The sequence below is a fragment of the Acomys minous genome (genome assembly GCF_964271855.1).
Source record: "Acomys minous genome assembly, chromosome: 19".
In the NCBI taxonomy this organism is placed as follows: domain Eukaryota; kingdom Metazoa; phylum Chordata; class Mammalia; order Rodentia; family Muridae; genus Acomys; species Acomys minous.
The window spans coordinates 57,986,579-58,004,494 of record NC_140499.1 but is presented as its reverse complement, the minus strand read 5'-3'; the positions used below and the strand labels follow the sequence as shown (position 1 = coordinate 58,004,494).

General features: G+C 42.9%; 1 protein-coding gene and 1 long non-coding RNA gene across 3 annotated transcripts in view; one reads left to right on the top strand and one right to left on the bottom strand.

The window, feature by feature from the left end:
* The window catches only part of GATB (glutamyl-tRNA amidotransferase subunit B), a 73,360-nt gene extending 57,228 nt beyond the window's left edge, over positions 1 to 16,132 (bottom strand). Inside the window, exons 1-2 of the mRNA XM_084768567.1 lie at positions 15,933 to 16,132; positions 14,284 to 14,434 (exon numbers count right to left, since the gene is read on the bottom strand). Coding sequence (XP_084624693.1) covers positions 14,284 to 14,434; positions 15,933 to 16,108 — 327 coding nt within the window. The 5' untranslated portion in view covers positions 16,109 to 16,132. The remainder of the gene's footprint in view (positions 1 to 14,283; positions 14,435 to 15,932) is intronic.
* A 166-nt stretch (positions 16,133 to 16,298) lies between these two features.
* The window catches only part of LOC311589864, an 81,364-nt gene continuing 79,746 nt past the window's right edge, over positions 16,299 to 17,916 (top strand). For both annotated transcript variants that reach the window (XR_014776664.1, XR_014776665.1), the window contains exon 1: positions 16,299 to 16,512. This is a non-coding gene — a long non-coding RNA (uncharacterized lncRNA). The remainder of the gene's footprint in view (positions 16,513 to 17,916) is intronic.

Sequence of the window (17,916 nt, the reverse complement as noted above, 5' to 3'; positions counted from 1 at the left end):
TCTTCTAAGCACATTTCTTTTCCCTCTTTCTCTGGGTTTAAAATCTCATACCCAGAGACCATCAGATATGACACATACAAGGAATAGTAATGTCCATGCTGGGCAGGCAGTGCCCTATATGTATATAATAAGCAGCTCTGTTAATAGTATTCATGTTTAAGATACATATTTATAAGATAATAGCCACCTACATAAATCAAAGTTCTTGAAACTCCAATTATAGAAGAGCACAGATTGGAAGCTGGAACGGTTGATCTTGGTTGTCAGCATGATTGGAACCATAATCAACTAAATGACCTCTGGGTAGGTTTATAGGGTGTTTCCTGAAGTATCATCTGCCGGGGCGGGGAGGGGAGGGCCCCCAGAGTGAGTAGCACTGCCCATGGCAGCCCAGCTCGGCACACATGAGGAGGTCTGAGGAACAGTAGTGTTGCTCCTACTTGGCCACATTCACTCCTTACTGGTGAGTACATCTACCCTGTTGCTGCTGCTGCTACCATTCTTAACTGACGTCACAACACAGCTTCTTCCAGCGTCCAACATGGACTCAGGACCAATGGCTCAGCAGGAACCATCTAGGCCTTCAGTGCCAGACTACACGTGCTGGGCCATCCAGCCTTATGGACTGAGCAGCCATCAGTGTCTCCCAACTGGACTACCTAGCTCCAATTATGCAAGCCAATCTAATGCATCTCCGTTAAAGATATATTCACTCTATTAGAGTTCTGCTCCTCTTGTGAACTCTAACACAGAACCTGGTTATTAAACCGAGAGTAACGCTGGTTCTGAGTGGGTACGTGGTTGTGCGACCATGGATGGGCAGGCCAGTCACAGCAGCACTTTCTTCACCTGTACATTAGAAAGACTAGACGGAATGATGTATGCATTTCTTCCTACTCTGGTCTCATGAGCATCAAAAATGGGTTTTTGTTTTTTTTTTGCACTGTCTGCATATTTTACTTGTAGGACAAAGCTCTATGCAGAGCTTTATGTAATGATCTGGCTTTCTAGACTGGTGGAGATCAGAAATAAGAATCCATAGGTGGAAAATGAGCAAGAAATGGCTTCCAGAGTCAAATACACTGACAGTAGCTTAAAAAAAAAAAAAGAAGAAGGGTGGGAGGTAATGGCTACACACACAAGGAGAAACACTGTGCTGTGAAGTCTAACAAGAACAGGCAACTGCTAGCACTTGCTGTATGATCAGACAGCTTTGCACACCTCAATAGCTCTTCAAGGGACCATTGTATTACAACTCCAGCAGCAACCCACGTTTCTGATAACCTGAAGCAATCAAGTAAAGATTACCTTATGCTCAAGATACTCTATTTAAAAGTGGCGAAAGCACATAATACATTTTAGAAAGAGACCCATAAACAGGTTAAAAAAATATCAAGTTTTAGATGCTTGTAAAATTCTTTCATATCTTTTCCTATTTTTGTGTGTATGCTCTTTTCATTTATGTGTATATGTAAAAAATATATATATATTTAAAGAAATAATAAGGGTGTGATATCCATTGCTTAGTTAGGGTTCTATTGCTGTGAAGACACACCATGACCGAGCCAACTCTTTTAAAGGAAAACATTTAATTAGGGCTGGTTTATAGTTTCAGAAGTTTAGTCCATTATCATCACAGTGGGAAGCATGGCAGCATGCAGGCAGACATGGTGCTGGAGAGTTCTGTATCTTGATGTGAGGACAGCCAGGAGTAGGCTGGAATTCACACTGGGCAGAGTTTGAGCATAGGAGACCTCAAAACTCACCTCCAGTGACACACTTCCTTAAGCAAGGCCACACCTACTCCAACAAGGCCACACCTTCTGATAGTTCCATCCCCCGTGGACCAAGCATTCAAGCACATGAGTCTAGGGGGCTAAACCTATTCAAACCACGGCATTCTACTCCCTGGTCCCCATAGGCTTACAGCTATAACAATGCAAAATGCATTTGGTCCAACTTCGAAAGTCCCCATAGTCTATAACAGTCTCAACAATGTGTAAAAGTACAAAGTCTCTTCTGAGATTCGTGCAAGCTCTTGACTGCAATCCCCTGTAAAATTAAAATTAAAATTAAAATTAAAAAGCAGATCACATACTTCCAATATATCATGGCACAGGACATACATTTCTGTTCCAAAATGTAGGGAAGGGAGCACAGTAAGGAAACACTGGACCTAAGCAAAACTGAAAACCCAGCAGGGCAAACTCCGAACTCTGCATCTCCACGTCCGATGTCAAATGTTCCTCAGCTCTGCAACTCTTTTTTCAGCTGTGTTTACTGTAACACACTACTTCTTCCTGGGCTGGTTCCACTCCCTGCTAGCAGCTCTCCTCGGTAGGCATCCCATGGCTTTTGCATCTCTACCTCTTGGGGTCTCCAAGGCAACTTCAACTTCACGGTTTCATACAGATCAAAGGCTCTCAGGGCCTCCATGAAGGAACACCCCTGCCACATACTTGGTCTCAGCAACTTTCCTTAGTCATGGAGGGAGATTCTATAACCTTTTCTGTTCTTGACTAAAGCCTGAGCCACATGGCCAAGAGCTGCCAAGTTCTGCTGCCTTGCTGGGGCTGGAACATGGCCCCCTTGTTCCAGTACATCTTTACCAGCTTCCTGTTTTCAATGATTTCCTTCACTGCCCAAGCATGGCTGTCCTGGAACTTGTTCTGCAGACTGACCTTGAACTTGGAGATTTGCTTGCCTCTGTCTCCTGAGTGCTGGGATAAAAGGTGTGTACTACCACACCTGGACCTAAGCTTTTCTTCACCTGAAACTTGCTCTGTAGACCAGGTTGGCACTAAACACAGACATCTGGATGCCTTTGTCTCCTAACTGCTGGGATTAAAGGTGTGCCAACATACCTGGACCTAAGCTTTTCTTTAATTCCTTTTCATTATAAGCATGGCCACTATGCCTCAAGAGCTGGATCAAAGGCAAGTGTCAATCTGGATCATAATCCTGTGTCTTTCAGACTCAAGATCCAGATCAAGGGCATGTTGTTGTTCTGCCTCAAGACCTGGATCACAGGTGTGCCCTCCATTTGTGGATTGTAGTTCATTCCAGAAATAGTCAAGTTGACAGTGAAGAACAGACATCACATCCATGTTTCAAGCAATATTCTATCAAGTTGGCCCAGAAGATCCATGAACTGCTTTTTCAGAGCTTAAGCAGAAATCTTTCTAAACAACACACAAAGGGATCAGCTGCATGAAACCAACATATTGGTAAGATCGACACATTGGTAAGGTCAACACATTGGTAAGGTCAACACATTGGTAAGGTCAACACAATGGTAAGGTCAACACATTGGTAAGGTCAACACGTTGGTAAGGTCAACACGTTGGTAAGGTCAACACATTGGTAAGGTCAACACAATGGTAAGGTCAACACATTGGTAAGGTCAATACATTGGTAAGGTCAACACGTTGGTAAGGTCATTGGCATAAATACAGTTAGAGCACAGGCAGCAATTGTGCTGAGTGGTAGGGGGTGAAGGTGGGTATGAAGGGGAAAGCTTCCAAGAACCTACTGAGAAGTGGGGAAAACCTAGAACAAGGAAGAAGTCAAATGTTCCTCCACACACGGAGGGAGGTCACCCAGCCCAACGGGGTCAAAGTCCATCAACATGAGACAGCCATCGGGAAGGTGTGGATCACTGAAGAGAGCCCTCCACTCACGTAAGCCTGTGCTCACACATACCTGCTTCAAACAGGAAGGGAGACAAGCAAAACTCCCCATCCCTGAAATGCCATATTTTAAAAAGCAAGAGTACAGCTGTAACAGGGACTCAGAATGACTGGCAAGAATAAAGTCTGAAGACACCGTATAATTATAACTTCCACAGACGTCATTAAAGCAAATCACGGAAATGGGGAAAAAATGTTAACAGAGCACTGTCACATTTGGTCTTCTAACTTAGCCAGATAAACATCTCCTAAGTTTGAATGGACACAGAACCAGATGGAATTACAGTGTGTACCCACAGACACATTTCCCCAGGATTTTCCTGACTTGCTATTTTGTGTCTCAGTTTTAAGAACAACTTTGTGATTATGTTCAGAATTAAGGGTCAGAAAGCCTATCCGTCTATCCTCTCTAGATCTAGTGAAGGATTTTTACCTTATTAGGCCCTTCAAAACAAGTTACTGGTGATATTAGCTATGTTTAGAGAGCAGAAATAATGCTGACTTACCTAACTTTAAATAAATGTCATAAGGATTTCAAAAATAAATTAAGTCCAAAGTACTTTACAAAAGCATTCGCATCATCATTTTCAGAAAAGCAAAACCTCTTTGGTGCAGTCTGCAGCCTTAGGTTCAAGAGCGAATATCCAGTACGTGTGTTGCCTGCCCGGTGCACTGTTAGCACATCCCTAGGCGGTGGGCATCACAATATATTTATTCTTTTTTACATGTGCTTTGTTGTTAATAGTATATACTCTTGTGAATAAAAATTCCGTAAAATGTGGCAAACAACATTCCAGTTTCATTCCACAGCTGCCAGGGCCAATTCTACACACCTCTGTATGGAAAGCCCAAAATACTTCTTTAGACAGACTAGTAGTACATAAAGAGGAGAGTGCTTTTGCATATATATAGGAAAAAGAAATGGCTTTTATTGTCTTTGGCCAGTTTTGGGGGGAGAAAGCCTTGTGTTTGTTTGCTAGGGGGGTTGGTGTTACTTACAGGTAAGAACTTCCAGACAAGGAAAACAATAGCAAGTCACTGGTCTCAAGTAATTTCATCAATGGCACAAGCTGATCATCAGGGGAGCTTATCTACTGAGCCACACTGAGCACACCTACCCATAGGGGCAGTGAGGGCAAGTGTCCTCTCTCCTTTTCCTACTTAGGTAATGAACCAGGAAGGCTTAGGCAGTTGAAATCACAATGCAGTCATGTGCATGTGTGTGTGAGCATGCAGGTTTGCACAGACATATATTTCAAACAAACCTGATGCCTTGATAAAATCTCACCATTCCTGGAAACATTATTTGGCCAATTATGGACTTGCATGTCCATATGTATGTCTGTATGAACAGACTTGTAAATCCTATGACATTTTAGCAAACAAACACATTTTGTTTCTAATTTTCTTCCTATCTCACATCCAGAGTATTTCAACAAGAGAAACTGGGATGATATTGATAAACAGGGAAGAACCGATTCTCAGCCGATAATCTAGGATCCAGTTTATACTTCCGTAGGCCAATAATTATTAATAGTTTAAGAGAATCTGCACCATAGTAGGAAGTTTTACTAGGTCAAAATAATAAATGAGGCTGCAGCCTTGCTAATAAAAACAAAGAATGTCGTACTTGGTTTGGCTGTAATCCTGCCAATAAGCAGCAAAATGGGCTGACTGACCTTTTCAGTCTGAAAATTCATGATGGAATTCCATAAATCCTGAAACTAAGGTAAAGTCAGACGATAAAATGTCTGTGCTCCTGACAACCATTCAGAAGGGTCACTAGTTCAGAACCAGAAGGGATGTTTTCCCAGAGGTCAGGACGGCAGCCCTGACAAAGCAGACATGGCACAGGCACTCAGTGAACATGAAGTTGAAGAAGGGAAGGCATTACACTTATACATACATGCATTTGTACATAGTGATGTTTATAACTGCACACACATGCGTGAGCATACATCTAATAAACAACAGTCAAGCTCGACTGCAAGAAACTGGGGCCAAAGTTTAAAGCCATGTAGTGCCCATGGGAAGGCACAAGCACCAGGTCAGCTCAGGGACAAGGGCACGAGGCCTGAAGCCACACTATTGGATTTAGTCCTGGCTTCTCCACTTACCTTCTAATTGCGGTAACCATAGTAACTACCTCACTGGGTTGTTAGGAGGTTAAAGGAAGCTAATCTGCCACAGACCAAGTACTCTGTTAGTAGACCACTGTTGTGAACGCAGCTGAAAACTCCAGCTGTGGGCAACAGAAAACACCCTGCAGCAGAAGGCAAGACTCTGAGCCCATAAAAGTAAAGCTCTCGAGTAGCTCCCTGAAGAAAGCTTTGAGTCACAAATTCCTGGGCCGATCAGGAAATCTGCCATCATCTGGAAGCAGACTTGGAGACAGCACCCACCTCAGGTCATGGGTGAAAGACAACTTTGAGAAGGCCGAGTCCCTGACCTTGGGTCTGGCTCCAGTGCACGGCAGCACTCTGGTACCATCTACACTGCAGGAGTTTGAGAAATGAATGCAGACACTGTTTACCCAATAAAGACCAAGGGTCCCTGGCAGAAGTTGTCATGAGTTCATCCTAAGGACATCTCTACAGTACAAGGTCCAGTCAAGATAAAAACCACACTGAGCACAGAGGAGACCAGATGATAACAAACACACACCAGAAACCATCATGGTTAATGCTTCCAGAGAGAACAAATTACCTACAGAGCTACAGACTCCTCATCAGCAGTAACAGACGCCCGAGGTTAGCGGAATCGCATCTTCAAAGTGCTGAGGGGAAATAAATGTCAGCATGGAATTCTACACTATCATTCAAGAGTGAGGAAGAGGCACAAACAGCTGGAAGTGCGCAGGAACTGAGAGTTCATCACCCCAGACACAGAACACAGGCGACACTAGCATCGAGAGAACTCAGGACACAAGAACCACGTTTGCTAGAAGAGCACAACATGATGAGGGCTTATGTATGCCCAAAGCTACTAAATGTATTTGTGCTTACGTGAGGAGAGTCACATCTTCCCCTTGGGCTACTGGGAAGGGGGGGGGGGATGATGGGGGGGAGGGGAAGGGTGTCTTTACCCTTGTGCTTGGAAGACATCTGGTTTTTAAAGATGCTTAGTCTGTGAAGTCCTCATGCTTGTCTTTACTCATTGAACTTTAGTTTCTAATACTTTGCTAATGAACAGCCGTGGTGCTCCACCCCTCCCCTAGACACCCAGTTCTGTTCCTGGAGGCAGCCACCTGCAGATCTTTGGGCAGTCTCATCTGGTATTTTTCTTCCTATTTTTAAGTAATACTCTGTGCCTGGAAACCTATGGAAAAACCCATCATTGGCTGGTGAAGGCAAAGGCTGATTGGCCATTTGCCATGTGACAGGCCTTCCTGAGACTTGACAGAAGGACAGGCTTGGTACACTCTTACAAGGAATGACACAGTGCATGTTTTTAGAATTTGGAGCCACAAGATGTGGCTCACTTCATTTGCAGAGTGAGAGAACACCACAGGAAATATCCCCAGCATTTTATGTAACTCCATCACAAGGACTGACTTATTACTTTATAGCTGTTAAAAACAGAATATGCCCACTCCTGAGAGCTGCCCCTCACGATGAGCTGGGTATCATGAAGTCCATCAAGTCAGGCTGCTAGCATGGCAGTTCACTACATCAAGGCACAGGGGCTCCAGCACCCCAGGAGCTTGAGTGTGGGTGAGGGTTGTAAGGAGGGAGGGATAAAGGGTCTACATTGTTTGGACTTTGGGAATAAAAAAGAAAGATATTAAACAGTGCAGGAAAGTGACTTAATTTTATTTTGTACATAAAAGAAAACCATGGTGGGAAAAAAAAATCCCCGTAACTAAAAGTCTGTCTCTTAGGTGCTCTAAATCATGTACTTACTGCCCACTCAAAGATGTAAACAACAAAACAATAGTAACCCACTCCTACTCCTCTTCTACAAGAAACAAAACAAAACCCAAGCTACTAACTAGAAGTCTAAAACTGAGGAGGCCAAGGCTGCTCCTGAAGAAAATCAATCAATCAACCAATCAATCAATCATTCTTTCTTTCTTTCTATCTATCTATCTATCTATCTATCTATCTATCTATCTCCTCTCTGTGTCTGTCTGTCTGTCTGCCTGCCTGCCTTAGTTCTGCGCCTCTACTCCCTAATATCTGTTTGTGTCGTAGATTGTTAAACAGGGAGATGTGCTTCTATTATTTCTTAAGTATGCTCTCTACTGAGGGGTTCCTCTCTAGACCACCCATCTTCTTTAGGGGACATGCCTTTCATCAGCTTCTTTGTGCATGCTTGGTGCTCACTCTCCTCAGAGAGCCCAGCTTACAATCACCTGTCACTCACACCTCCCATCTTCCCCAGTCCTCCATGGTGAGGCTGCTGTCCTCCTCTCCCTGCCCGCTGCAGGGGCTGCTGCAGAGCTGGCTACCTGGAGCTCTTTATTCCTCCAGGAACCTGGGTAATGGAAGGCAAATCTGAAGAAGCTGCCTGTTCAAAACTGACACGCTTCTACCAGCACACTGGATTGACAGTGGCAGGATTCTAGGTTGGAATGGTTTATTTTCTGCTAAGAATATTTAGTGGAAATTAAATATACTAGTGTAGGTATTTAGTGGAAGCTCTGTTCCACGCTCCTCCAGATGTGAGTGCTACTGCTGACAGTCTACCTTCTCTCTGATCCCCATCCTCGGCACATGACCAGCCCTTTTGTTCCCTCAGCTGCTTCAGCATCTTCTTCTTGAGCCCCAGTGTTCATGAACCTCATGCCATGCCTGCATCTGAGGCTGCTTTCACTCTTTGTGCTGAGTGGCTGGCAGGTCCTTGCCATCCATGGATACATGAGCTTCGATTCTAGGAAACGCGTCTGTCCTGGCTGTGTGAGAGCCTCTCACACCTATTTTCTCTCCATCAGACAGCCTCTCATCTTCTCTTGTTCAACTCACTTGATTATCTGTTTTGTCTTTGGGAAAGGTTTTTGTTGACCTTCTTCTAACTCCTTTGGAGTTTGCGTTTTGGGGGAGGGGGCGGGGGAGGCAAAGGCATCATAATTTTAATTTCTAAGAGCTCATTTTCATTCTTATGCCTTAGAGGGTATTTACTAAAGCTTTTAAGCACTTCTTAAACCTGTCTATCTTTTACCATTATCTACTGCCTCCTAGCTCATTCTACTTTTGTTTTTATTAAGGACTGTCCATCATGTACTGTCTGCTGGCTTGTGGCTGTCAAGCTACATTTTAAAGTGAGTTAGTCAAGTGCTCATTAAATATTCTGTGTGTAGCGCCAGGGCCTGCTGACTAGAGGCCTCCCACATGAGGCAGGCAGAAGGCTATGTAGCTTTTGTACTGAGAGACCCCTACTCCTGTGCACAGTCCTCCCTGGCACACCGTCTCCACAGCCACCCTTGAAGGTTCTTGTTTAGGGAAGAAAGGGAAGAGAAACACGGGAAAACCAGGTCATCTGACCTGGGAAAACAGGCAGCCATAAGGTAGGAACACGAGGTTAGAAGGCAGACACCAGTGCCTGTTCCCTGCTGCTGGCATATCCAACGGTTTCTGATCCCTAGTGCTAGTCACACCCTGGCTTTCTTCTGGCCGCTTGTCTTAGTTAGGGTTGGTATCGCTGTGAGAAGACACCATGAGCAAAAGCAGCTTGGGAAGGAAAGGAATTATTTGACTCACATGTCCTGAATCCACTGAGGGCAGCCAAGGTAGGAACTCAAACCAGGCAGGGACCTGGAGGCAGGAGGTGATGCCACGCAGGCATGAGGCTTGCTCCTCAGGGCTTTCTCAGCCTGCTGTCTTACAGACCCCAGGACCACCAGCATAATACCATCCCAAACCGGCTGGGCCCTCCCCCATCAACCACTGATTGAGGAAATGTTCTCCAGGCTTGCCTAGAGCCCAATCTGAAGGAGACATTTTTCCCATGAGGTTCCCACCTCTCAGATGACGCTAGCTTGTCTAAGTGGCAGCACTCCGGTGGACATCCCACTTACTTTTTGTTGCCACATGTATAGCAGGTACTATCACAGTGTGCTTAGTCACTCCGTGAGGCCAAGCTGTCTGGGCTCACAGTTGCCTCTCTAGAGCTAATATGGGGCCAGCACTTGGTAGAGAGAATGAATGCCACCTGAGTAAAAGACTGAAGGCGAGCACAGAGGGAAGAACACATAATGATTTAAGGAGAAACCTTGTTTGTACTAAATTAGGAGACAAGACCATGCACTTACTGAATGCACTCAGTAAGTGTTTACTGACTGATCTTGAAATATTTTAAAGCACCGCTTCTCTTACAGCCACTCAGAGCTTCTGTTATCAGGCATCTCTTTCAGGTCAGCAGGCAAAATAAATCACACACAGACCCAATGTGTCCTACAGAAAAAAAGACTTCAGTCTCAGAAACAACACATCCCTACTGTTTGAACAAAGCAAATCTCTTCTATTAAGAACACATTAAAATAAAACTTAGCAGCCTTCTATGTTGCAAATGAATTAAGTATTTTTTACTGAGAAATAAGTCTGTCCAATGTACTACTACTGTAGCTCACATTATTTTCACTGTATCTATAGTGATGGAGGTATTGGGTTATTTTGAGGTCTAGAACACTCAACTGATAAAACGCAAATAAGGATACCAACTGTTAAGTGTAGCAGTTACTTTTGCTTTCACTGGCAAAAAAAAAATGAGCTTAATAAATCAAAGGAAACTTTATAAAGATGAAAGTCATCAATCATTATATATTAATACTAATAGGTTAGATTTATAAAGCACTTACTACTTGCAGTGACTAGGCATTTTAAAAGAGTTTATTCATTTAATTCTCATAAAAATCCAATGAGTCTAATATATTACCCTCACTTTGCAAGTTAGAAACTGAGGCAAAAGATTAAATGATCTGTCTACACATATATTCTATTCATCTCAATGAAGTTTTTATCTTTAGCATTTTCTTATGCCACTAACACATCTTCATAAGCAATATTAGTGGCTCCACTGTATACATTTATCACAATTTATTCAATCGTTCCCCTCACCACTGGGAAGTTCTGGCTGCTTCCAATCTGATCATTACAAACAGTGCTGCTGTAGACATCTCTGCAGAAGTCTCTAACCACTCTTTTCCTTGTTCTTCTATACCAAACTCCTCATCTGTGGGTCAATAAATACTTGTTCGATAACTGAAATAAACAAACCAACAATATAATTTTGCCTTATAAAAGTCTCTTCTTAAGAACATTGTGATAGGCAGATCTGGGCCCAGGGGTCCTGCTCAAACTATGGCACCAGCCAAGGACAATACGTGCTTTGAACCCCTACCCAGATCTAGCCAATGGTCAGAACATTCTCCACAGTTGAGTGGAGACTGGAGACTGACGTTCACACGAACTCTGGTGCCCCATATTTGACCACATCCCCTGGACGGGGAGGTCTGGTGGCACTCAGAGGAAGGATAGCAGGCTACCAAGAAGAGACGTGATACTCTATGATCATATAGAGGGGGAGGAAGTCCCCCTCAGTCACAGTCATAGGGGAGGGGTATAAGGGGAAAGCAGGAGGGAAGGAAGAATGGGAAGATACAAGGGATGGGATAACAATTGAGATGTAATATAAATAAATTAATATGACATTTTTTTAAAAGAAGTATCTTCTTGGGGTTGGAGAGATGGCTCAGAGGTTAAGAGCACTGTCTGTTCTTCCAAAGATTCTGAGTTCAATTCCCAGCAACCACATGGTGGTTCATAACCATCTATAATGAGATCTAGTGCCCTCTTCTGGCCGGCTGGGTCATATGCAAGCAGAACAGTGTATGCATAATAAAGAAATCTTTTTTAAAAACTTACTTTTAAAAGTTGCTTCTTACTCTTATATCTTCTCATCCCAAAAGACAGTTAGTATTCTCTTGTATTTTTTTTTTGTGGTTTAATTTTACATTGAACTTGTAAATAAATAAATAAATTATATGTGTATATCCACACATATTTTATATATATACACAAAGTTTTATGCATGAGTTGTATATTTTTTTCTCTAAATAGATAATTAAACTTTCCAAAACTATCAGTTACGTAAATCATTCTTTTCCCAGTGATTTTTTTCGCGCGTGTGTGTGTGTGTGTGTGTGTGTGTATGTGTGTGTGTATGTGTGTGTGTGTTTGTGTGTCTGTGTGTGTGGTGTGTGTCTGTCTGTATATATGTATGTCATATATAAACTCCCATGTACACATTCCTTCTTTTAACATCTATTTCTGAGCAGACATTTTCCCCTGATGGTTGACTTATTTGGGGGAGGGGGAGAGTAACAGGATCAATAAAGACGTGCTGTATTTTAGTATGTTGATGAATCATTTGGTAGAAATGGATAAAACATTAGAAATATGGATTGATATCTAGACAAGAGAAAGGAGCCTATCTGAAGGCAAACTTTTTCTCAGGAAAGCAAGTAAAACAGAAGTGAGATCTGAGGAGCAGAGCAGGTGAAACCAAGGCTTAAGAGCTGGTAGAGAAGAGCAGCCATGTGAGGAGCACCAGTGAGTCAGAGGCAGGAGAGGATGCAGGAAGGAAGGCAAGGGTGTAAAGGTTGCAAGCATCACTACGAATTACCCATACTTGGCACAGTTATCCAACAACATACCATTCCACTCCAATCTTCAAAGGCCGTCTCTCAAGTTCTTCACTTGTTACAATTACCAAATGCAGAGGAAAAATATCAGAATACTGTGCCCATGGGCCTCGGAGAAGTGTACTGGACCATTTTAGGTTGAATGACAGGAAAAGAAGAGAGGAATGAAATGCTTTAAGTAATGTCTTAGTCTGACATTTTCATATTCCTCAGCTTACAGGCTCTTTAAAAAGGACCCGTTTGAAGAAGAGGCTGATCAGAACCACCGAGAGAGCAGCCACGGCGACCACTGGAGTGCTGCTGGTGCTGATGAAGAAAAGTAAACTCCTTGCTGAGGGAAACTCTAATTGTGGCCTTTTCTGCCATCCCAATCCAATGTTTACATGTTTTCAATGCACTCACTGTTTTACTGGCCAATATGCTCCTCTGCGAGTTATTGTGTTCTGTCTCCAATACTTGACTGTACTTAGGCACAACCAAAGAAACTGTTATCTGTTTACAGAAAATGTCCCTATAGGCGAAAATGTTTCTAAATGTACCCTCAGTGCTCCGCTAGATGTCACATTCCCAACTGAGGAAAACAAAACTTGAAAAAAGTCAAAAGTTTTTATCTAGACTCTTGATTGTCAAGTACAATGTAAGGGGGGGGGAAAAGTATTCTGCTCAGAAGGAAAAAGGCAGAAGTGTGGTAAAAAACTCACTTCTACTGGACTTGTCTGAGAAAATATTATGTCTCCTATCTGTACGTCTTCACCCAAAAAAAGCCCCAGGTTTAACCAAAAGGGTGTGTCTTCTCCTACGCTGGTGACACTTCAGGGTAGAAAGAGATCCTGAGAGGATGGGAGCGAGTGTGCACAGCGCAAGTCTCTGTATCTCACTTCCTTCAGAGAGACCCAAGAGGAAACGAGCAGTGGCCAGGGATGTGGTTTGGATGGATGGGATTCCTCACAACAAAAAGCACAAGTAAGAACAGAGTTCTAAGCCTGAGATGCTGCCTTAATCCAATCAAAGCTCTGAGCAAAGCAGACACATGCAAGACACCGCCAACAGCCTGGGCAGTTCAATCAGCTTTCACTTGTATTTAAACGTCAAGAGAGTACAGAACACACTCCTGACAGTGCTGGCCTGTGACACACCCATCGTCACCTGGTCTACACGTCCTCCTAAAGATGGAAGCTCCATTCCCACGTGACAGTATCAGGTTCCCAAACAGAATGTGAGCCACACATTAGCTAAGTGTTTACATGGCCCCTTCCAGCTTATTCTTCAAAATGCAACTCATTACCGAAAAATACCACGCCAGAAGTCTTGTTGATGGCTACACTGGCTCAGTCACTCCTTAGGATCAAGTGAAAATGAGTAGCTAAATCAATAGTCGGCTCCCTTTTATACTGTAGCTGCCTCTTTTCTCCAATACTGATGGCTTCTTAGCTTCTAATAACCAAAACCACTGTTGCTCTTAGACTGTAAAATCACACAACACACGTTCTTTTCTTTGACTGCTCCCACTCCCCCACGCATCGGTTCTACTTGACTTCTCAAATACCGCGGCTACCGCTTTTCTCCAGCCACGCCCCCTTGACTAACTAGACCACTACCACGTCTCACAACAGGACTTCCTCTTCCTCAGTTTCACGCCCCTCCTTTGCCCATTGCTTTTAGAAGAATCACCATATTATACTCCACTTGTTTGTAAGACCCATCAGCCCTGTCCATCTTTAAACTCCTCTTAACAACGGATCTTTGCTCATCTGTATTAGATAGTTTCTATCAGCATCTGGTGTTGGATGGGCATTTAAAAATGTTTCTGAAATGAGTGAAGGGATGCTAGGAATACATTCAGATTTAGAAACAAACTACAGAGACCAAATTCCCTAAGCAAGTATTTTCTCATTCCTGTTCACTATGACATAAACATTTTCTAATGAAAATGGACAATATAAAACACCTTACTGGCAAAGTTCCGGGCAGAGATGCATCAAAAAAAGAAACCAAAGAATTCGGAGGAGCTGCAAAGCACACTTCCGCTCCGGAGAAGAGCTTAGAGTTAGAGGCAATCTGTGCATGAATTTCCAGTCCCACTACAGCTGCCCATTCGTGTTCACTACAAGGAAAGAAAAAAAATGGTTACCAAGTTACACTGGTTGCCATATATAAATTTTTATAAACCTACATTTCAAATAATAGTATCTTATTCGTGTTTTTAACTAAAGTTGGATATGCTTACATTTTAAAATGTTTCATTTTGTTGGTGAGTAAATTAACTGTACCTTATTAGTTGGTAAACACTCAGTAAATGAGAAAAGCTTATTTTCTCATCATTATTTAGGTTTAATACAAATGCCAGGATTCTAGGACGAGGTCATACAACTACCATAGACCACCATGACATGGCATTTCTGAAAATTTATGAAAAAAAAAACCCAGTAAACCATCATGAAAATTTTTTTTTCATCCTCTGAGTCACATCCAGCTCGAGATCTAATTTTAAATTCTTTCATTTGTCCGTAGTTGACTGCTAACAAATCTTAGTAAATGCTATAAAATGCTATACTAACGTCTCTTATCTGACCATTCCTACTGTGGTGAGCCAGTACTCAATTCTCTTTGGGGAATTAAAATTCCCTATTCCACACAAAAATCTATGTATCTTCCTATTCTGCACTTCTCCTGAGCAACTTTCTATATACAAATATTTATTCATGTGCATTCAGTTTTAAGCATTTCAATAGATAAAGATCTACATCGAATGAGAAAAGAGTAATTCCTTCTTTTTAAAACTTGAAAACAAACCTTGTGAGATGAAATAAACTAAGAAATTCAGAAGCTCTGCATCCTCTAATTACTAATCAAAGTATTTCTGCTGTTTCATTACACGGAAAGAAAACGGCCTAATTTATGAAACAAATAGAAATGAAATGCTTTTGGATATTTTCCTCTCTTCTTCACTGAAATGCTAAAAAGAATGCCAACCTCAACAAAACCAAATATTAAAGTTTTGCCTTGTTTCTGTATTTTAAAGGGAGCTTTAAACCACATACACTGGAGCAACCAACAGCTGCTCAGGATAAGCAAATCTTTACATAATGGGGAAGACTACATCAGTTGACTACATCCTCCTAGGTCTAGACGCACACGCTCACTATAAAACCAGACAGCTAGTGTTTTCTAACAAAACTAGTAATGATATTAAGCTCTACTATCTGGGGCTTTGTACAAAGGCCTTTTCCCCCTCCCATCTTTAGATTATTGCGGGCCTGTAGTAATGCTAAATGTCCGCTATATAAGTGCCAGAGTCTAGTGTCACAGACCCGACGCACCCCCACCCCCGTCCCCGCATCCAGTCTTCGGTCTGCAAAGACTGCTGAAGAAAACGCTATTTTACATCCACGCGTTATCCAAATATGCCTACTTTAGGACAGGAGTTTAAGTGCGAGGGTGGAGGTGGCAGGCCTGCTTTTGTGTTTTCATTTAGGGTCAGCTGCCCATGTTATACAGGTGACCCCCCCTCCAGCTCACTAAAACCCTCAGGCTGGGCTACCGGAGCCATCCCCTTCGTTCCGCACTTTCACCAGACAGGCAAAGGTATGAAGAAAATATACCCTTTCCTCGGCTTCTGAGCCGTGTGGAGGGGAGGCTGAGCCACTGAACTCTGTCCCCTAGCCCATTTTGATGTGGGCCTATTCTGAGTCCCACTTCGGTGGCGGGAACCTCCGTCTATCCACGCTGAAGCCCAACGTCTTCCACAGTAGCCCAAGCGCAGCATGGGCGCCGCCATGGCACCGCAGCAGTCCCGGTCAGGTGATCCAGCCCTCCTCGGCCACGAGGCTCCCTGGGAAATGTAGTTCTGGCTATGCTCCACAATGCCGTGGGCTTGGACCGGAAGACTACTATTCCCGGCAACGCAAAGCAAAGGCTGCCGGAAGTCTATTGGAGAGGGGAGGGAAAGAGAACCAGAGAAGTGGGAGGGTTTCTGGCGTCTGCGTGACTCCTCCTAGCGGGGGGAGTTGTGGCCGAAAGATCATGTGTGTGTGTTTAACAGCTTGTTGAGGGAGCCAAAGCCAGGAAGCCTCACCAACAATTTTATAGCCCAGTTAAGCCCGTGAGTTGAAACAAATGACTGACATCACCATGAAGATTTCCTGGATCCCTAAACGGATTTATTTTCTGTCAGCTCGCACAGTTCGTACGCTAATTTGTTCATTATTTCAACCTTTACTTATTTGCATGCCTGCTGTATAGACCTAGTCCAATTCTTAGGCTTCAGTGGCATAGTACAAAGCAAGACTTTATAGCTGTTATTTTTATAGAATTTTCATTTTAGGGAGAGGAACATACAGAAAATAAGTTTAAAAAATAAGTTGCTTCTATGTAAACAAAAAAAGCACTATATTTAAACAGAGGTACTTGGAGACAGATCTAGATTAAACTTTCATGAGCTTTTTCACTTACTATTTTTCTTAGCCACTATCTGAAACTTTTTTTTTTTTTTAAGTTAGAAAGCCTTGATAGAAAAGAGAATCACCTCAATGGATTCCTTTTGTCGTTTGACTTCAGAACTCAACCTGAGCTGGAGATATATCGCTCAGTGGTACAGCATTTGCCTAGCGTATAGAAGACCAATGCGTTCCACCCTCAGCAAAAGCAAACCAGAGGCCTTCATCTTCTTTCTTGAAATTCCGGGTGATTTTTTTTCTTTGTTTTGAAAACAGTCTATAAGAATCCTCACTTCATCATCCAATTTTAACTGCTCACATAGCACCTAACAGCTGTCAAATGTTTATCTTCGATTTTGACAGATCTCTGTTTGGTATTCACCACAGAATTTCCAAAGTACAGAGTAGGCACCTTGAGAGTGTTTGAAGTAGTCCAGTGCGGAGAATGAATTTGACAAGAGGCAGTGGGTGCTGTTGAGAGAGGGTATGTTCTTTAGACAAGAGATAATAATGAACTGGGGTAGCAATGAAGGTTGAAGTAAAACATCTGTTTCTGGCAGATGCGTAAGGTGAGACTGAAGGACCTGATGAACAGTATGAGGAGTTGGGGCTAACTTCCGGGTTCCTGACTTACGTATCCGAGTGTTTAATGTAAGGAAAGGAAGCCAGAAAAGGAACTCATTTTCTGTTCAAACTTAGGTGCTTGGTTGCCTTGGAGATTTCCAAGAGGAGCAATCCAGCAGCAGTCATGGGTGCCTGAGTATAGAAAGAGAAAAGATTTGTGCTTGCCACACATTACACTAATGGGTTTTCAGTTATTGATCACCAGCCTACAGATTAGACAGCTACAATTTATGATCTGTTTCCATCAATGTTTACAAGAAGTTATGGTATTGTGTATTATAGTTACTCCATTTGGGAAAAAATAAAATCTAAAGTGGACTGGACAGATGATTTAGTGGTTAAGAGCACTTTCTGTTCTTCCAGGGGACCCGAATGTGGTTCCCAGCACTCAATAGTGACTCCACATGTCTGTAACTCTGACTCCAAAACATCTGAGGCCACTGCCTGCTTCGGGCAGACATTACACACAGCACTCCCCCAGTCATGCCTCCCACATACATACATACACGCATACATATAAAAATAA